The sequence below is a fragment of the Haliaeetus leucocephalus genome, unplaced genomic scaffold (assembly GCF_000737465.1).
Source record: "Haliaeetus leucocephalus isolate CR32 unplaced genomic scaffold, Haliaeetus_leucocephalus-4.0 Scaffold495, whole genome shotgun sequence".
Classification (NCBI taxonomy): domain Eukaryota; kingdom Metazoa; phylum Chordata; class Aves; order Accipitriformes; family Accipitridae; genus Haliaeetus; species Haliaeetus leucocephalus.
In genome coordinates this window covers 6,812,746-6,834,267 of record NW_010972931.1, presented here as the reverse complement: position 1 = coordinate 6,834,267, position 21,522 = coordinate 6,812,746, and the positions used below count along the sequence as shown (strand labels likewise).

The window sequence follows — 21,522 nt, the reverse complement described above, 5'->3', positions numbered from 1 at the left end:
CCGCGGAACCCCACCGGGCCGGGCCGGGCACAAGCTGAGGGGAGGGGAGGGGAGGAGGCCGCCCACCCCCGACCGCAACCGGTTCCGGCGGGGGGATGAACGTAAAGAGCCTCCTGCGCGGAGAGTGTCCGCTGCGGCCTTCCGCGCACCGGCCTCCCCGTACAACAGGAGGCCTCGGGCGTTGCTTGGGCCTTCAGCCCTGGCGGTGGGTGGCGGTTGTAAGTCCTTCAGCTCGGCCAGGGACACGGGGGGTGAATTTAAATTGGTCAGTGCTTCACCACCACCACCCCTCCCCGGGCCGCCTCCCGAGTGGAAGGCGGCTGGGGTGCCGGGAGCAAGGCCAGGCCGGGCCGGGAGGAGAGGGGGTCGGGAGCCAGCCGGGGGCGGTGCAGGTTACGGCAGCGCTGGGGAAAGGGAGCAGAGCCGCTGGGGTTCGGGTGGAGAAGGCGCCCGTGCTGTTTACTGAGGGGAACTCGTTCCAGAAGGATGAAAAAATGGTGAGAGGGTCAGTACCACGTGAAGAAAAAAAATGGAGAAAAACGTGCTGAAATAAGAGAGAAAGGGACTGAAGAAACATGATCGGTTTATGGATTCCTTTTCCATTAAATACAAATATCTGATACATACCTCCTCTTAAATAAACACGTTTAAAGTCTTACCTATTTTTTCACACAAAACGTCTGTACCTTTTTCCAGCTTCTGAAATGGATCGCGTGTTTTCACCAGCTACCTGTCTTTTTGAATGGCCTCATACGCCCGTTTTTCCTTCAGAAGTCAACAGCTGTGTGATCATATGTTGCTACCTATGTCATCAAACAACGTTGTCAAACCTAGGTAATGTCCTTCCTAATCATGATTGCATGTTGCGACTGCTGACGCAGACAGGGTCTCGTAGAGCCTGGAATAGTTTGTGTGTAAGGTGTCATCGGACGATAGCCATGAGCTCAGTGAACTGCCCTACTCTGTGTCAGCACCAAGGCCAGTATGTTCTCAAGTCTGTTCCAGAGTCAGTGGTTAAATAAACAAACAAATAAATAACTTCAAACCCAAAGTATTTTTTTTAAAGTAACTCTTTAGCATTCTCTCAAAATACTTGGCAGTGTTAGGACTCTCTCCAAAGGCACTAAGCATTGTGAGAACAATATTAAAGTAGCAAAATCAAGAAGACAGCGAAGACTGAGCAGACAAAATAACGTGGAAGAGGTGGTGGAGAAGGAATTGGAAGTTGAGGGAAGAACATGGAAAAACTAGAGTTAATGAAGAAAAAATTAGGAAAAAGAGGATAAGGCAACAGAGGAGCAGGAGTATGTTAGATGGGAGAAGGCACATGGAGGTGGTGGCAGAGTAGAGGCAGGTATAGGGTGAGCCTTGTTGAAGGACAGCAGGTGACAATTCAGAAGGAGCATAAATTCAGTGTTTAGCAAAAAGCAGATCAAAAAAAGTGACAGTACTTTAGTGAGTCCAAAAACGTTCTTCAAATGAGAATTTTTTTGTAAAAAAGTGAAAGACACTTAGCGTAATCAGAACAGACATCACTCCGGAAACAGGATAAAAGTAAAAAGAGTCAGTACAAAGGAGAAGAACAGCTGCAGGAAATGTTCTTTTAAGAATATGGAATCACTGGAAATAGGAAACTGATGCCGACTGTGATGTGTAGAGGTTAGGAAACTGTTGTCACGGTCCTCACAGCGAATGCAGTTCGACCAGTGGCAAGACAAAGACTGTAAGGTGTAAATAGGAAACACGGGCTCTTTCCTACAACCTTTACCGGATACAAAGTGAGAATTTTAGTGGGAGAGCTTGAATTTTGTTGAAAGGAGATGGTGCGGGAAAGCAAGATGAAAAGGTAAATTGTCAGCCTTGGCTGAAGAAAACGTGCTGGAGGAAAGTGGACAGCACAGAACAAGCTGTACCAAGAACTTGTAAGAGCAAGGCTAGCAAGGGAAAAAACAGCACTGAGGAAACTTCCAAAATGCCATTAATGCACACCTGAGAGGTGAGTGCTCAGTCCCCACGTGCAGAAAAGCACAGCAAATGTCGTTAAGAGTGACATTTAGCTGCCAGAGTGAAAGCAAAGCTTACAGTAATGAGAAGACAAAGGAAAGATAAAAGGTGCTTGGCTAGACTTTTCTCCCCAGAGAAAAGCAAGGCTGTACCAAGGCAGATCTGAGTCTCAATTCCCAGAAATATTTTGAGAGACATTAGCTTGGTTCAGGAAAGCTGGAAAAAAGAGCAGATGTTCGGATCAGATAGAAATTATAATGGCTGTCAGCAAAAGGTCAGTTACTCTGGCTAATGCTGTACTGCAGACTCAAGAATATTCTAACTGCAGTTTCTACTTTGCAATTTGTTTTATTTGCATTTCTTCTCGATAGGCATTTTGTTAACAACATTCAGTATCTTTAGGAATCAAAATACATTGCAAATTGCAATACACATCCAGAAACGAGACAGGTTGCATTTCATCCACCGAAGTGATGAAAATTTCATCAGGGATGGAGCATTCTTTGGTTAAATAAGAACAGCAGTCCAAACTAGCTGTGCTTAAATCCTGTACATGCATTACATTTGCACAAATTAGCAAAAAGTGAGAACCCCAGTTTAGAACTTTGTCTTCCTTTTTTCAGCAAGTATACAGACATGACTAAATGCATCTCTTAAATATTGCAAAACCACAGTCAAAGTTTTAAATAATACATGTTGCACAACAAGCTTTTTGGAGGAAGCTACAGAAATAAATACAGAACACATGGAAATAAATTACACATCAGCTAGTGGAAATGCTTCATAAATTCCTAAGTGCTTATCACGACCTTTTATAAAAATGTTTATTTGATCTAATACTTAAAGCACAACAAATAAATAGGGTTTTTGCTATTGACTTGAAGCAAGATCGGAATGTTTACAGTCTCGGGGAACTACGATTTTATTGTGCTATCTCAATAACACTCTTTGGGTTAAAAGCTTTTAACAAACATCACTTACCACGTGATGAACAATATCACTTGAGACATTTGTCAATTTAAAGAAAAATTGGAAGTAGTATATAATTAATAATTTAAAGACCAATTAAGCAAACTACTACCGCCTCCCCTTCTTTCGCTCCAGAAAATTCCATTCAAAACCTGCAGGTCATATTTTTGATGAATTTCTACAGACTTTGAAGGACTTTTATGGTAGCTATTCCTTGGGAGAAGGAAGCATGAAATGAGAACAGGTGATTTAAGACTGCATGTCTTCATGAAGCCCCTTTTGTCACTTTACATGCCCTCACCATTTCATGTTTTGAGGTTCTGTCAAGAGCCTCACGGCAGGGCCATACAGCAAAGCTTCTTGATGAATGTGTCAATTTACAACACAGAAGCTACTCCAATTAATCTAGGTGTGCAGGGAGACGGCCTATAGCAAGTAAGGTATTGTAAATTCAAAACCTTAGTGCACACTAACTTCTTAAACAGTTAAAGCTCTACTGAACATCGCTGATACAATCCCTTACTGCTTTAAGGCAAGAGTGTTAATAAGTTAACGGATAGGACATAGGACCATGTCACTGTTACCAGGCTGTCTAAGGATGTAAGTGAAATTGAGAGTATAATAACAGCAGCATTTCTAAAATTCTTCCTCTCTTCTTCAGCTTGTTTAAACATTAAGCTGGTACACTAGATGTGCTTAATCTGTGTGTGTGCGTGTGTGTGTGTGTGTTTAAGGTCAGGGGAGAGAATAGGCAGTTCAGGTTTCTCTGTGAATAGTAGTGAACTGGGATAATGAAACATGTAATTAAAGTTGCACAGAAACGTTAGATCTGTGGAGAGTCCCTTACAGGGTCTAGTACTCTGCCTGTTGAACTCAGTTTTAAAAGTCCCATTAATCCTAATGGGCAAAGTATCAAATCCAAAGTGGACAAAGACCTCCATGGCAAAATGATATGAATCGAGGAGGATTTCACTTGATGGTATTCTATGAATCTGTCCAGGATGGACTGTTTTGCTTCAGTACTACACAGTGCAAGATTTGGGGGCAAATTCAAATGGGAAAATGCTGCTCACCTGCCAAGAAAAAAAAAAAGGAAATAGATTCAAGCAGGACACTTCCTCCTTTTCCGTAATTACCTCTGCAAAAGATCTGCACTGCTGACAGAGTCTCTGGCAATGAAACAAGAAAAAAAAATGCTTAGCGAGTGTCTAAACAAAGTTTTTCCCTGAATTTGTCTTCAATTCTTACAGAATATCAGGAACAGTAGTGATGCCCAGAGCCTTGAACTCACCCAAGGGCTAAATGGCCCCTGGTAGTTAAACCAGCACGGTGCCCAGCTCTGCTCCAGGAATGACTCCCTCTCGCCCTGCCTGAACCAAAATAAGCTCAGCTACACTTAATTGGCTTCCAGCTGGTCATAGCTCACACAGCTGCGTCTGAGCTCTGCCCGGGGATTAACCTGTACAAGCTCAGGTCACTTGCCCAGGGACCCAGGCTCCTCCTCAGCCCAGCCGTGGTACGGGCTGGCGTCCAGAGCTCCAGTGCCTTCCCAGGGCTGCTGGAAGACCTTCCCCACAGGCACGGAAACCCCATCTCAGTGCGTCTCTTTCTTAATGTAACAGGGAGAACAGCCGTATAATTTGCAAACTGTGTAATGACTTGGCTGGTTAGCCATGGGACCTTTTTTCCTGTGATACCCTTAGGAACTGTGGAATAAGTTTACCAGGACCTCTAGAGAAAGGGCTGAAGGTGAATAAAATACCTTTGAATTCCTTTGGTATTATCACGAGATGCCTATTCATAATGTGTTTGCAACAAAGTTTGCACTTTCCACACCAAGAAAATGAGTTTTTCATGGCCTGAAATATCTACCTATCTTTAGGATATTTTTTTAAAAATAAATGCATGAACAAGCCCTTTAAAACTTGGTGAGGGAACAGAGTTAAGGGACTGGCTCCACCCCTAGATGAGATGATGGTTTACAAACATCAGTTGCACAAATGAGTTAAAAATAAAATGGTGGCTGGAGAAGAGATGCAAAAAAATCAGGACTACAGGCTATTAAAAATACTTTTCCTGTCTCATAACAGGAACTGGCTAGCTGAAAACATTTACTTAAATTCTTCTTATGAGAATGTTTATACTTGTATTAGGATAATCCTTGGGGGGCTGATTTGGTTTTGGCCCTTAAGGTGTTTAACCAGCTTTGTGTCAGTGAGAGACAAGTTATATTGGAGCCGTGTTGTTTGAGCTGCTTGCATTTTTTAATACTAAAAAAGAGAATTTCTACTCAATTTCCAAGTGAAATATCAAATTATCTAATTAGGGAAAAGCACATATAGAAAATACAAGTTAGCAAATGAGGACAGCTTTAGCAAAATATTTTTTTAAACTTAAATATCTAAATTTGCAGCTATTAAGTTTCTCTTAGAGTACTTACAAATCAAGGGAGACCAAGCAGCAGTAATACCTCCACAATGCACAGAAGGTTCTGAGTAGGCAATTTGCTTTTTCTGTAAATCAGAACATTATATTTAGCACATACAGTAGTTTCCCTGTGGGTGCACAGCAATAGAAGTCAAAACAAACAAATACAAAGCATTTTTAAGCAGCTTTTAAGATGATGCATTGCCTGTTTGAAATGACAAGTTTGTACATTGCAGGTTAGGGCTAGTATCCTCCTCTCCTTTGTAATTTGAAAGTCTGTGTTGGTTTATTTTCACTCTGCTCCATGTGAGACAGGGCTATTTTGAAGCCTTTGGGGGGAAAAAACAAATCACTGTAAAGTAACCATCCAGCATGAAATTTTTAAAGTGTTTGGAATGGAAACTCAGAAGATCTCTATCTGGAAGCCCATTCAATCATCCTTTACTTGGAACTGCTTTTAAATACTCTTCTACTGCAATGGCAGAAACTTCTCCATACCAGCTTTGAAGCCAGATGTGCTCAATGTTCATTTTCATGAAGAACCACTCATAGCTACGAGGCCACTTTCTTACCACCGGGTGCCTGGAAGGACAAAGAAAAAAAATTTAAAAGATGTGCCAAAGCATATGCATCATCTGCTTTTTTCTTCAGCCTAGTGTGTTCGGCCAGAGTGAAACCTGAGATCTGAGAACCACCGCCATTTGTCTTTTTTGCCCTCCCTTGCAGTAAGGTTTATGATCTTCTACACACCAGTTTGGCGAGAACTGCAGCGAAAGCAGCCAGCGAACACCACCTTCCCCTGCTGCAGAACCCCATCTCTAAAGGCAGATGCTGTTTGGTCTGCAAGTAAGTAAAAAACAGCTAGAGGAGATTCTCTGAAGGTGTGTCAGGGTTGTGCTTGCATCTTTTCAAGGGAAATGGTGTTCTGAAACTACTACGTCCTTGGTAGCAGTTGTTGCGGTACAGCAGGAGAGCTGATACACCTGGCTAGCAGGCAGAGCACAGCCTCCTTGAGCTGTTGCCTGCTAGAGCCTTCTCGTCCTCTATTTCTGTCTCGTTTCTTGGGCTTGCCTTTACAGCTAGCTCAGAGAGACCCTCCCTGCCAGCAATATTGGATAGCGACGTCTGGTCCCCAAGCCCCCACGGGTGCCTCTGCAGAGGATGCCGTGGGATGCTCGGCAGCAGCGGACGGAGCGGATACGACAGCTTGAGTGGCAGCGTTCACAGGAGCACGGGGGGAAGCGGTGCAGGTGGGGACAGGGTTGGCCCGGTCCCCCTCTGCCCCTGCAGAAGACCCTGCAGAGGAGGTGGTTGGTTGGGTTGAGCTGGGGTTTTCCACCATTTTCTGAGTTGTCCCTTTGAGCACCCACGACTGTGGCATTGGGAAGTGGCTCCAGCTGCTGCCGGCGTTGGATGGGGTGAGCCCCGGCAGCCCTCACCATGTCAGTCCGGGTTTTGCTCCCTGATGGTGGAGCAGCTGCTGCCGAGGTGCTGGTGGACTCCGGCTGGCATAGGCATCTGATTTCTGTAGTTTGTAAAAAAGGCTTGGATGCCAATATAGCCCCCATCTATCCCTGGTCCCATTTTTGCTATTGATGGGACACCCGCTGACAGGGTCCCACCCTAACCCCTTCCAGCAGGCCAGAGAAAATATCGCCTCTGGGCTGTTTTGGATCCCAGCTCATCCCAGTTTCCCAGCAGTATTGGATCGACCAGGCAGGGTACGCCTGGAGGACCATCCCCAGCAGCCTGCGTGGGAGGCATGTGCCCCAGCTAAGGTTTGGGCTTTTCACGCCTGTTATTCTGAAGACCCACAGGAGGGCATGGGGGCACTGCTGGGGGGGTGTATGTGTCTGGGTTGTGCTTGCATCTGTTCAAAGGAGACTGTTCGGTAAGTATTACGGCTTTGGTAGCAGTTGTCTTGGTACATCAGGAGAGGTAATAGAATGTAAGCTCCACCTTGCAAATAGGTGCAAGCCCAAAGGCAGCAGAGCTCTGCTCTGTCTCTGAGTAGGGGGCTGTGGCTGAAGAGCATTACCTGTCCTAAGGTGGGGAGGAACCATTAAAGGTAACAAATACACCCTAGATTTACGGAATCTCTCCTCAGAGCCAGGTGAAATATTTTCATAGTCCCCCGATTATAAACCATGTGCTTTACCGGAGTCCAATATTGACTAATTGCATTTCCATATTTCATTACCTCAAGAGTCAAAAGGAGGTCACACAGCTTTGCCTGTCGTTCCAAGCCACACAGGAGCCAACATGCTTTGTGGCCCCAAAGTAAAGATCAGGCTTGTTACTTCTCGGATTTTCCGTACCAAACAGCCACATCCGTATATTTGTCTCAAACCTGCGGGTTGCACTCTACTACGTCCCTGTTACATACAGACCTGGAAAACATTGCTTGCTTGGCAAATTCCACTTCTTCCGGAGGGACCGTGACCATCTGTCCTGTGAGAGTCAGCCTGGCGCACCTTGGATCCTCCGGATCGATTACATTTTTTCTGTGCACAGAGAAAAATGCTCATGTGTAATAGCTTGGTTTCTTTGTTAAGGGTTTTGGAGAAATACGAATTCCTTGCAGGTCTTTTCTGCACCCAGCTATAACATTTGGGGGGGGCTCTTGAAGGAATATTCACCTGAAACAGATCCCTGCTGTAGATATTTGCTTAATCTTAATTTATGCTCTCAAAAACTGGATGAATGTATCTTAGATTGTAAAAAATGTGAAAATGGCAGTTTTCCCAGATATATGTACAGACCTAAATTCAGGATTCTGAAAAGAACTAGCGAGATGGTTATTCTGTGCCTATGCCTACAAAATAAGCATGCATACGTGTAGTTGTGCGTAAAACCTAAGGTCTTTTCCTTGTGCCTATCCTAGAAACTCAGTCCTTGTTAATTTTTACCCATTTTTCAACTGCTTGACATCAAAGAGACAAGTAAGATCTATTAAAAAAAATTCTCCCACTGCCTTCATCCCTCAGACCAAGACAGAGAGGGTACTTGTTGCTTTTTGGCTCTTTTTATACAGTAATAATAAATAACTCCCATTAGTAGCTGTGGGGCAATTACTGACCCTGACATATACAGTACAACGATATAAATCATAAGTCAATTGACCAGTCGCAAAAAAAAGCTGTATGAAATGACTGCAAAGGCCAGATCCTGGCAAGTGCTGAGCAGCCCCAAGTCCCATTGCCAGCAGTTTGAGTCTGCTCAGCATCTCACAGGACTGTCTCCCCACATAAGAACATAAGCCTGAAAAACTACATCAGGAAATGAAGACTGTATTTCTTTTTCTCTGTGTTTTAATCGGAAGCAGCAAATCACAGTAAATTACATCTCATCTGTGTGCGATTTTACTTAAAGATCTTGGCTTGAGCCCTTTAGCCTTAACTGTGTGCAATCTGCAATGGCTTTTTTTTTTTTTTTTTTTTTTTTTTGGTTCTAATTCTCAATATGTGTCTATTGCATGCAGGAAACATATGGGCATCCTCCTGCAGCTAATTTAACACCTGCAGATTCCCCACAGATGGTTATGAAAGACTGTGTAGCTCACTGGATAAAGTATCTGCTTTTATAGATAAGGCCGTGAACAGAAATACGTAAGGAAGTGTAGTGGGCTGATTGATATTCAGCTATGCCCAGTAAGCACTTGGCACCGTCTGTAGCCTGAGCTCCAAAAAGCCATTTGCAGTCACATCATCTCTGGGATGTTTTTTTCAGCATCCTGTTCGGACTGGAGCAGCAGTTGTCTGAAGGGGGTATTCAGCTTAATGACCTCTGGACAAACTCCACTCCTACTCTTTTTCCTCCACCACACTTTCTGCATGGGAGGAAGGACAGCTGCCAAAGATCAAGCTCAAACTTTCTGTTCACATCAATAAATAATGGTCTAATTTTCTCTAATACTTTTTTTTTTTAAATTTTGAAGTAATAAATGAGTGGTGTTCTGAGCACCTGAAAATCTGCATTCCCTGCCCTGGCGCTGGGTTTCTTTCTATCAGTGTATATTCAGCGTATAAACTTGTCTATCTGGTCACCTTGGCATGCTGCAGATCCTCAACACTAACTCCTGCAGCATGCTGAAGATGGTGTTCCCCAGCTGGCCGACAGTGCCCTGAGAGCGTCCTATCCCTAAGCAGCACAGCTCCATGCCCCAGGGACACCCGTAGTTCCTGGCATTTCTTTTGCGAAGGCTTCGGGTGTTGTGTGGCTGTTCAGCGCCCATGGCCCAAGGAGAAGCTCACCCACCAAAACACGAATAAATATAAGCGCATAGAGTGTATATAGCTGCAGAGAGAGGAGCTGAATCCCACAGACAAAGGGTGTCAGCCGAGGACCTGCATGTCCAGCAGCTGGGACAGTGCGGATTCACACTCCTCCAAGTGTTGGCCCTGGGTAGCAGAGTCCTGAAGTCCATTTGAAATGATCTCCTGATCTATTGTTATCTTTTGTGCTTCATCTCAATACTGTATCAACACCCTCTACATATGTTTATATAATTAACTTGATGATTCTTAAAAATACAGAAGGGAAGAGACTTCTCACTAGTAAAATTTCAGTTCAGAATATTGCTTTAAACTAATAACCATGTATCTGTGCGTATGAAACCATTTCCTCTATGGTGAATAAATATAATATAATATAAATATAAGTATCATGAAACAACTGAAGAGCCAGTAAGAGCAGGCATATTTGCAAGTGCCTTTCTTGGGTATAGCTCCTAGGTAAGACGTTAAATACTTTCAGAGACGAATTAGAAAGGGATTGTTATTAAAGGATGTCTGCATTTCACAGAGTGGATCAAGGCGATAGATTTGGGCGTGATCAGGAGCAGTGAGAGATTTTGGTCCGACACCTTCTCAAGTTACAATTATTTGATCTTTTTGTGCAAGTATATGTTTATTCTAAAAGTGTACTCATTGATTTTGAGTAGGCAATAGACCTGACGTTGTTGTGGTTAAGCAGTGAATCCTGCCTGCCTTTGCTGAGATGGTTTTGCCTGATAGGACTAGTGTCAGATGTGACTCTTCCCCGATTTACAGGAAAAACTGCTCTCCACATATTTGCCTGACAACAAAACCCCCACACTGTACATCCATATCTGGAATAGTTTTATTTCTTTTTTTTTCCCTGGCTCCTTCTTCTGTTTGCAGTTTTATGTATGTTCTTGTGAGTCACGGTGTTACACTGACACACACAATACTATCTTCCCAGTGAAAGGTTTTCAAACTGAATTTTGCACATTGGAATAATATACTGGAGGGTCAGCTTGTTTTTCTGGGAAATGAGGCAGACAAATTATTTGTTGAGATTACGTTAGATGGAGTTTTGGAAGAGCTGAACAGGACAATGATACAGTTGAGTTCAGTACGCTGTGTTACTGCCTTGTTGGCTTTGCTTTTAGCACTGCCTCTTACCGTAGGTTTTCTGTTTCAGAATAGGAACCTTGTATTCTAATCTTACATTAGCATTGGTATTTTCTTTATCAAAGGAGCCCTTCACATGCTGAAGTAAATCTGTTTCTGCATCGTTTTTGGCATAGTATTTCCCTAATAATGTGTGATTACTTTTATACTCTTTAAACCATCAAAAATCACTAAACTTAGAGCTACCACCTCTAACTCCACTGTGAACAGGTCTTGAATTTTCAGTGGTGTGACCACTGCAACTAATGTAAATGCAGGCTTTGCTTCCCAGGAGGAAAGGGATATAGCCAGGGATATATCTCATATTTTAAAGATAATAAAGATAATAATCTAAAGATAATAAAGAGATACCAGGGATAAATACGTATATTTACTAAAATATTCCTCCCTCACATCTGTAGATGTCTAGTCACGCATTCACTAGTCACTTCTTGCCTTCTGTATAAATAAACACATACTCAGCTCTCAGTCCTTGGGTTCCTTTTATCTTGTTGGCACAAGAACAAGGAGGTGCGGCGGAGCGGCTTTATATAACATTTGTGTGCTGCTGACTGGGGGCGAGGGGGAGGCAGAGCCAGGGGAGAGACGGCATGCCGGTGACACTGTCCCTCCGTCAAGGAAACCTGAGGTGGCTTCTCAGGCCCTGTCTTTACCAGAATCAGGTCCTCTGTCTCCCTGGAGAGGATTTCATGAAGGCTAGGATAAAATATGAACTGAGGGGAAAAGAAAGCAGGGAACTGTGAAGGAGACCAAGCAATAGGGAACACGTTTTGGGGGGGGGGGGTTTGTGCTTATTTAAAATACATACACCTTGTTGCAGAAATTGAGGGAAGCCAGATTAAAATGGAAGAAGATTCAGTTTATGCATTTTCTAAGAACACAGTGCATTAAGAGAGATCATCTTAATTATTCATCTGATTTGTGAAGAGAGAATTGATTGTCTCTGTTCCTCTGCTTAGAGTGAGCAAACTAGGTATGCAGAGTTTGACCCAGTCCAGGCAGTTGTCTCTTCCAAGCACGTGAGATGAGAGCATGAGCTGCATTCATGTACAAAGGTGCCAGCTTTACTGAGCTTAAGGAGAAGTCTCTGTCCCAGTGAAATACATTTCCCAACAGCAATGCAATGCTGTTGAGCGCACTGCTAATGAACACGTCCCACTTATTTTACTGCATACCGCTTCTGCACTTTCTGGGTCATGGTTCAAGCGTGGTTCAGGGTAAGGAGTGCCACCGACTCATTAAATTGTTTACTACATTAGCCATCTCTTGGATTTTAATTAGAAGGTTCCTATACAACAACTAGCCAAGTCCAGATCTGATGAACTCATAGTTCAGGCTGATGCGGTTATATTGCCACACAAGATGATGGTGTTGGGACTTTGTTAGGATTCTCTTTTGCAGTTGAGATCTCTCCTTTGACTGATGATGCTCTATCTCCTGGTTTCTGACCAAAAGTATCCCTGAGTATTATGTTCATTCTCAGCCTCTGCAGTTAGTGAGGTGAAACAGATCTGGCACAGATCAGCAGTAAAGGCAAAAATAGGAGTTTGGGAGGCACTTGGGAAGGAAAGCCAGATGTCTCCAAGAAGGAATTGCTAGGAGGAAGGCAGGAGGGTTCAGTAATGCTCCAGGGCCTGGGGGAGGAAGCAGGGGTCTGTGGAGGGGAATCTCTCTCTTCTTTTTCCCCAGCCTCCTTTTCCCACAGAGGAGCTGCCATCTTCTCCTCCAACCCCCTGAGGAAACAGGACCCTCCATCCTCCCTGTCAGGATCCATAAATCCTGCCCATCTCCCCTGAACACCGTTCTCCCTGCCCTGTGAGAAAGCACTGCTTCTGCCCCTCTACTTCTTGAGCAGAATGGAAGAGAAAAGAAGTTGGGAAAAGAGCTTTCTCCTATTGCAGAAAAGGATAAGCCAGCGAAACAAGAAGAAAGCCCCAGAGAACAGTTTTCCTACATTTTGTTTCTCCTTTAGAGCATGCAGCTCAGGTGTGGCATAGGGGCAATGACTGTCTCCACACATCCTGACCTCTGCTCTAGCGGCAGCAGCAGCCGTACAAAGCCATGCAATTAGGACGTGGGGACTGGCTGCTGGAGCAGCTCGTCCCTGTCACCTCCCACGGACACCAGGTAGGCTCCCTGTCACCCTGCGCAGGGCTCCTTTTCGCCTAGCCCCAAACTGCGCACGAGGTGAAGACTCAGAGTTATTTTCTAGTATATACATCATAGGATTTTTTGTCCCCTGAAATCTACAGAAAGGAAGGGAGGAAATGCTATGTCCTCAGAGAATTATTGTAAAGTGCTTATCATTTTGATTCATAAATGTGATTAATTTGGAAAAGCAAGTTAACCTCCTCCTACCTTTCATTTGCTCACCACTAACTACCAGAGTCTCTGAAGCAGAAAGAATGTATTGGTGCTGCTAATCTGCGTGGCATGAACGTCAAACAAAATCTCTGCTGAAAGCAATTTCATAATCTGAAAAGCTGTTGCTGGCCTTCAGCTGGATACAGCTGTGCAGTTTTGCCCTGCCCTGCTCTGATTTTGACAAGAATTTCTTTATCAGCCGTGTCTGAGAGCCAGTAAAGATAGTTAAAAGACATCTTTGCTTTTGCTTTTGCTTTTGGAAAAGCAGTCTTCTGTTCTGAGTCTGAAGTCAGGCTTGGGAGCTAAAGAATATTGGTATAATGGCTCTCCTGCATCCAAGTGAGCCTGTATCCATAGTATACCTGTTTTCATGTTTTAAATCATTTCACTCTCCTAGATGATGATCCTTCCTAGAATGTTTTAATTAGAATTTGTTAAGTGAAGTCAGCCTATCTTCGTTGACAATCACAATTCATTTCTTTAGCTGAACTCTGTGTTTCAGACAGGAAACTTTTATATAGTTTCACCACAGACAATTCACAGGGGAAAAAAAATGAATCAGAGCATCAACTATTTCTGTAAACAGAGTCAGAGAAACATATACTAGTTTGCTAGACAGGGATTTTGGGAAGTTGGTTATTTAAGAATACAGGAAAAAAAATAGTAATTTAGAGCTATATTGTGTGCATTGGGTCATGATGATAGTAGGTTTCATATTTGGCTTTCTAATTTGGTATCTTCCTGATTTTTTAAATACAGATTTTTCAGGAACAGCTACTGACATAATTATTTGCATATGACTAAAAAGAGCCAATATAAATACCAGAATGAGAAATGTGTCTGTGCAACAGAACCAGGAGGTGGATCTCAAAAAGTGAGGGATGTCTGGATTCAGCCTTTGTCTTCTGCATGCGTCATTTCTCTTCATGTGAAGGTGCAGTGCCAAATCCCTTTGTTATATTCATCCTCATATTAACGGATGGCGACTCTACAAACCCGGAGGCAGCTATATGTTGGATGGCCAAATAATGCCTCAAAAGTTGTGTCTGCCACCCATGGTAGGCTTATCGTCTCTCAGGATTGCCCCGGAATGAAGTCGGCAGTTTATGCACGCTGCTGATCCGCCATGCAGCAGGGACCTCAACCCACCGAATCACTCTCCTCTTCCCGTGGCCTGGTGGTATAGAGAAGCGCTGGAGATGCTCAGCGCTTCCCGTCAGCCTTTTCAATGCAGAGTTTAGGAAACCATCCTCCAAACTAATAGCAAAGGAAAACAAACACATGGACTGACCCCAAAGTCCATTGCTTTTCTTTCTTTCTTTTTCCCTTGTGTGAAAACCAGTTCACGGCAGCCGTGTAACTGCTCCTGCTCTAAGAAAGCTGCAGTTGGTCCCTAAGAATGTGCTGAACCTGATGTCAAGGAGGTGACACACGTTTAAAATTAATTGCCTGTTTTCCAGACTGCAGCTGTAATGAGGCAGGCCCAGGAGCTTACTTGGAAAGGGAGATCCTCTGAGCCGCCTGTGTGTTGGGAAATGCGTTTAGAACAATAGCTGCTCTATTCTTTAATGTCAGGCTCGGTCTCGCTCCCTCTGAAAGCTATAAGAATGGGACTCAATCTTTTCAGCTTGTCTGTGGCATAGACATGCCAGCTTAGTCTATTTATAGCCCTGAACCATTTAATTTCTCTTGCCTCTATTACCCATTTATCAGCCTTCAGATAGGATGCAGTGTAGTTACTAACGAACGCTTTCTGTAGCCTGGCCATCAGCGAGCCTTCTCAGAGCAGTGCAGCCCGTCTCCTCTGGGAAACGGCAATCTCTAGGTCAGAGAGGAGGACTCCAGACTGTAACTGCAACATTATAATGTCTTGCAATTAGTGCCTATTCAGATGCATCGCAGCTCTCTTTCATTATTAAATGTTATTTCTCTTATTAGTTCAGGCTTTTCAAATTTTCTCTCCAGCTGATTAAATATTAAGGCTCGAGCACCAAAAAGGCCACTCTCTATTCCTCACATCCCTGAAAGTGAAAATAATTATTGTCAAAGTTTGGAACTTGAGTCTGTTCTGAAACAAACCAAATGAAATTCACTACTAAATAAATTTAATATCAAACTGATGCACATGCACACAAGTCACTTGATACTCATTAGATACAAGAAGACTATTGAAATGTCAGCTATGTTTTCTTTCTAAAGGCCAAAAATTTCTTTTGCGTGCAATAGGTCAGAAGCATTTTTCAGGAGAGTGCCAAACACTCCCAGGAGCATTGACTACAGGGATCGACCAGCTTTCACATTTATTTTAATTCTTGCAACTCAGAGTAGGTTAATAATGAATTTCTAATAAAATTCCACATGAAAACAAGCTACAAATACATCGCTGGCATACAAGGACATGAACTTTCTCACGGAGAACGTTAATCATTTAGCTATTTTGTATAATTATTTTGAAGCCAAAACAATTCGTGATGCTCTTGACCAAGAGAACTTCTGGTATTAAAACCATCTACAAATGACACTTTCCTTTGCTAAGAAAACCTCACAGACACCATTTTAATGCTAGCAGGATCTGAGGTCTCTCAGAGTAAAAGGTCTTGCTCTCATATAGTGAGAGTAAAGAAGAGGAAGAAGAAACCTGCTATACAAAACCTGAGCCACCACGTAAAGCTCTGCACTAAGGATGCTGCGTGCTGTTTGCATCCAGCGGTGGATCCAGTGCTGCAGGCAGTGCTGGGACAGGTCACCCCAAGCACTGGCAGCAGGACCCGGACATGCTTATTGTTTTATTTACTGTCGCGTTGCCCACAGAAGCCCTTTCTTTGGGGTAACGGTAGAATAGTATGCAGGGCTGCAGTTTAAGATGTTGCTAGTTTAAAATGTAAAAATCACTCATGGGTAGTTTTAAATGTAAATTAGTTTCTGACCCTGGTTACAGGGGGAAGGGAAAGAAGGAAGTTAAAGTCCCAGTGCCCACAGGCTTCCTGGCTATGAGACGGCCCCAAAGCTTGCTCACATTTTCCCAGTTATCATCAAAAACACAAACTGCAGCTCAACAAATGTCCCAGCTTTTCATTCTCCGTATTGCTTGTTCTTTGCACTAATGCCAGCCAACATCTGTTCCAGATGAGAACTCCAGAAATAATGAAAAGCAAACTGAATGTAAGAACAAAATAAATAATGCAAGGAGCACTGATCAGACTCTCAATCCATGTACTCAATTCAGTAGTAAGCTCAACATTTAGAGTACGGTTACGTGCTAAAATGAGGATGTCCTATTTTCTTTCCACCTTCCCCTTTCCCCTCTCCTTTGCACTCCTCTGGCTCTTGGGGAGCTGACTCAAGTTACTAACCCAGTAGAAACCTCACCCAGGAAAAAAATAAAAAAAGGAAGAGGTTTCTGCTGTGTTACTGAGCTAAAATAGGCCCACCATATGGTCAGCTGAAGGGAGGGGGGTGACTGCATGGCCAGGAGCAGCAGCAGCCATGCAAAGAAAAGGAGGACTGGCAGAAAACCTTATTCTCGTCATCGGGTTAATTTTCTTCATATTTATGTTTCAACTCAGGGTCAGGCAAAGCCCAGAGCTGATGTGGGAGAGAGGGATAGGTGGACACCACGTGACTGGTGGTGGGGAGGGAGAGTAGGGATGTGGCAACTGGTAATTAGTTTGGCCTAAGCTGTCTTGGAAATCCAAGTTTAGCAACTTGGCAGTGCCCAGAGAGCTCTTCTCGCCAGAGAGCACAGTCTCAGGAGGGGACTAGAGAGTCGGGTGGCAGAATCCAGGTTGCCCTGGCTGCAAGACAAACAGCAGCACCTTCTGGCACACGGAACAAAAGGGTAGTGGTTTGGTTTGGAAATTAATAGTTACTTAATAGAAAAACAGCGAATAAATATTCTCGAAGGCTTGTGATGAATATGAATTTTGTATTTCTATAAATCATGCAGCATTTCTCTTTTGTTGGTGAATTGGCACTTCCCAAACAGGTAAATCAGGCAGCGACCTTGCTGAAACATAAAAGGCAAAAACTTTCAAGAGTGGCTGTTTCAAGTCAGGGATGAAAGGCCACACTTAAGTGCCTAAATGGGTGTGTAGTTTTCAGAAGTGCTCAACACCAGCAGTTATCATCAATGGAAGCTGCTCTGAGCCTTGAGCCTCTGAAAATAGGGCATTGGGTAGGTGCTGGGACACAGGACTTAACATACATTTTTAAGCACTTGGTCTAGATATTGAGCTCAGTATTTGATTGAATGAAAGAGCTTAGAAAGCAGGAATAAGCTCCGTTAGCCTGTTACAAAAGAACTGATACATTTATTTATTAAATGATTAATTGAAAATATTTAATGAAATCATTTTAAGGAACAAGCAGAACCATTGTTAACTTCACCACTCTGTTGACCTTCTCAAGCACTCAAAGCTGAATTACCTTAACAAATGTTGCGATGGAAGGTTCCTATTAGAAGTTTGATGTTGCAAGGGGAAGCCGTGATTTCCATTCCTTGGGAATGGGATGTCAGCCTGAAATCACTCACACTGCTTAGGACTAAGAAACGTGTTATTTTGCCACCATGTAGCTCTTAAGAAAACAGTATATTCTGGAGACAAATACAGACAAGTGTAACACTAATGTGCTTGATATTTGCCATTCACTGCTTTTACCAGTGTTGCTCTCAACTAGCGGGCTTGAGAGGCGGGATGATATCCAGGGCAATCCCCAGCTGGGGAAATCTGGTATCCAGTTCTTAAGGTAAACCTCTCCTCCCCCAAAGAGGACCTTAAGTTGGGGTAAAAACTTCCAATGCCATTTCTTTCTGAAGCAGCCTGTAATTTCCAGTTCTTCTCTCTCTCTCTCTTTGGAACATCAGCTAAGATCTGCTTTGGTAAGAGTCCTGTCTGACACAATTTTGGTGTCATGCACCTCGTCACGTAAAGAGGCCTTTGGGAATAACACTTCACACAAGGGTGACCCAGCCAAGTTTGCCACATGTTTGACTGCAAACAAACATATGGCAGAGATACGTCTTTTTCAAGGAGACGAGCACGAAGGGGGAAATTGAATCATCTTCGAGTTTACATACATACATTTTACACACATAAAGCTTTGGGACTTATTCATTGTATGTATGATTAGGAAGAAGTCAACTCACTGCTATCTCTGGAGAGATGAACCTGGGGCCGGCTGTAGATCAGTAAATCTCAGACCTGGCTTCCTTTATGTGGGAATCGTTTACCGACTGTTTATGATCTACAAGGTGCCAAAAATTTGTGATATCATACTCAATTGTACCCTCTGAAGAGGTGGAAATTAGATTGAGTGGCATGGTCCTGAGCATGTAATTTGTGAACTGGGAGCCTGAGATCCCCTTACAGACCCTGGAGAGCTAGAGCCCTGTCAACGCAACCAGCAGGACCTCCAGAGCTGCTCAGCAGAGCAAGGGTGTCTGCTTTACCCTGACTTGGACAGCCCTTGAAATTCTATGGACTTTACTGACTAGATCACCATGGCCTATAATGGGATCTCGAACACCTAGATTTTATCTGGCGCCGCCAAGAAGAGATTAAAATTTAGGTACGTTAATGTGCGAGCTGAAAGCCACTGCAGCTGTTGGTGTTACAATATACTTTAGTGACACTTCTGCTTTTCTTTACCATGCTTTACTGGGGCAACTTACTGCAAAACAAACCTAAGGAGGAGCTTGTAGCTGATGGTGAGAGCCAAAAATAAATGCAGGATATTGAAGGCAGGGACCCAGCATTTTGTTCTGATGACTCTGTTCCCACTGAAGGTGGTAGTAGGCGGATAAACCTCTCGTTACCTGCAGAAATTTCCATCTGCCTCTGGCAGGGTCAGAGAAGCCACAGGATTCTTCAGGAGGTCTGCCACAGTGTTATCCTTTGGCGTCACGTAGAAGAAAGGGATTCCGGTGCTGTTATTGACGGGACCGTCGCTGAGAAGTAAGCAGTTCCCATAGGGCATACCTTGGATCTGCAAAATGGAAATAAGCAACTGGTTACATCTTTGCACACAGAGGGTTTACAATGTCGGGGATTCCCTCAAGGGCACTAGCAGAGAGGACAGTAACCCCCAACTGCTCAGTCTCCCACTTTCAGTTGTCATCGTGAGACAGACCTTCTTCTAAATTAGATCTATCATTCTTCTACGAAAACAGATCTCTCCTCTATTTCTTCTTTCCAGTCCTGGCCATGACACTATAGAGAATATTTTCTCTTCCACTGAGCTTAAATGAACTACCAAATTAAAAATGTTTAAGTGCATTAAAATCAATGCTATCAATGCCGTCAGAGGGACAGCAAGGAGCCAAGTTTCAAAAAGTTTTCTCCCATACACTGACCTGTGTACACACAGTGGATGCAACGCATGCAAATATGTCCTTGCCCAGTGGTGACACACATTAATGTTCTCCATAACGATTTACACTCCTACTATGCTTTTCATCCCATTATAAATCACAATGACAGATACTTAATGAATTACTGTTTTTTCATGTCTTCAGATCTTTCTTTCCCCATGGTCAATTAGAAGTTAAATAGTAAAATTATCAGTCAATACATTAATCCAATGTAACTGGTAAATGCTTTCCAGCAAAATCAAATTAAGTATGAACAGTTAATAAGAAACCCTGGATGATGTTATTACCTGGATTGCATGCTTTCTGATTTTTAATGTTTATATGCCTTTAAAATTGTAATATAGTGCTTATAGTGCTTATAAATGGTCCTTGTTAACATTCCTTAGAAGGAATGCTTTAATGAAGCTACATAATGTAGAAGCTAAAAATACTTGTTTATTATTAAGAGTTACAGTGAAAAAAAAAATAGTAGCTGTCAGCAATATTGCAGGACACGTCTCCATTGCCTCAAATGCTCAGTCTGTCATGCATGGTTAACGTTACAGTGGATTCTCAAAAAGAACTGGGATCACAAGTAGCATAACTCAGCATTCGGAGCAGCGGCACCCCCCTCATCAATTCCAAATTTTATTATGAATCAGATTTTTCTGTATTACCTCTGCGTTGTAACTAGAGACAGCTAACTGCACACTATATTATGGCTGTAAGTCCACCGAGGGTTTCTGGCGAGAGCATAAACCAGAAGAGTTAAGATCATATGATTTAACAGGATTTCTGACAATCTGATGTAGAATTACAGGCCTCTTGTGCGTACATATATATTTATTTAATGGCATCTTTTTTTATCCTGTTACTTTGTGTTTCACAACAACGTAAACTGCTGCTAACTCAGCCAAGCTTTCTGAAGATGAATGTGCTTCCAACTTTGTCTGTTTTTTAAATTGTAAGTTAATTAATCTGAAAATATTTTCCAGAGAAAGTTAAAGCTGTCTTTTTTTTTTCTTTTGTCCGGGTGGTATTGAATGCTGTGTCTCATTCCAACCTTTCATTATAAAAAGTCAAATATTTTAAAGCTGGAAAAAAAAAAAACCAAAACCAATGACCCCCATTCTCCAGCGCAGCCCAGCTATTTTACTTAATGCCTCTGACAGAGAAACCATCCCGGAGGCTGGCACAGCTGGCCCACGGCGGGACGGACAGATTTCGTGGTAGCCCAGCAGGCTCTTCTTCCTCCTCCTCCTCCTCCTCCTCCTCCTCCTCTTCTCTCCCCCGCTCGCCGGGTGACAGCCAGAGCCCAGGGGAGGCAGAGGGGGCTCGGCCCGACCCGAGGGTGCCGCAAGGGAGGGAAATCCCTCTCCTCTCCGCACCCGACCTCGTCGCTCTGGTTCCGGCTTAAAGATTTTACTTTTCCCCTTCCTCTCCGGCGCGGTTTTGCCAGCGGTCCCCCCCTCCGCCCCCCCAGCACCCCGAACGGGATTTCCCCTCCCCGGAGGGGTTCGTACTGGTTCCTCCACACACACCCCACACACGCCCCGTACCTTTCCGTGCGCGGCCCGCGTAGCCACGAAGCCCCAGGTGTTGTAGCGGGCGAGGAAGCGGGCGGTCCCGGCTCGGCCCGGCGCCCCGCCGCCCTCCCGTCGGTAGGAGAACATCCTGGAAGGGGCAGCCCCCTGCCCCGACCGCCTCCCCCCCGCCGGCCCGGAGCCCAGGGCCGAGTCCTCCCGGTAAGCCGAGGCCGGGTAGCTTTGCTTCCAGAGGCCTCCCGCCTCTTCCAGCAGCGCGGGCAGCGCTTCCTCGGTGGAAGAGCTGTGGAGCTCATCCTCCGCCGCCGCCTCCTCCCCCTCGGGCAGCGGCCAGGACACCGAGCTGACCACCACGTACCCCCCCGCGCCTCCCCACAGCAACGCCGCCAGCCACCACCACAGCGCCGGCCGCCGCCCCGCCGACATCTTC

General features: G+C 44.1%; 1 protein-coding gene across 1 annotated transcript; it reads right to left on the bottom strand.

Moving 5' to 3' along the window:
- Positions 1–5,654: 5,654 nt before the first annotated feature.
- CREG2 (cellular repressor of E1A-stimulated genes 2) lies at positions 5,655–21,518 on the bottom strand. Its single transcript, XM_010575805.1, has 4 exons — positions 21,108–21,518; positions 19,015–19,184; positions 7,791–7,904; positions 5,655–5,982 (listed from the first exon to the last, which is right to left on the bottom strand). Exons 1-4 carry the CDS (start codon positions 21,516–21,518, stop codon positions 5,835–5,837), a joined length of 843 nt encoding a protein of 280 aa, XP_010574107.1. The 3' UTR covers positions 5,655–5,834.
- Positions 21,519–21,522: the final 4 nt, after the last annotated feature.

Coding starts and splice junctions, on each gene's coding strand:
- CREG2 (XM_010575805.1), bottom strand. CDS start 21,518: ATGTCGGCGGGGCGGCGGCCGGCGCTGTGGTGGTGGCTGGCGGCGTTG. Junction 19,185..21,107: donor CGCGGGCCGCGCACGGAAAG/GTACGGGGCGTG, acceptor TCCATTTTGCAG/ATCCAAGGTATGCCCTATGG. Junction 5,983..7,790: donor AAGCAAGCAATGTTTTCCAG/GTCTGTATGTAA, acceptor TTGTCCTTCCAG/GCACCCGGTGGTAAGAAAGT.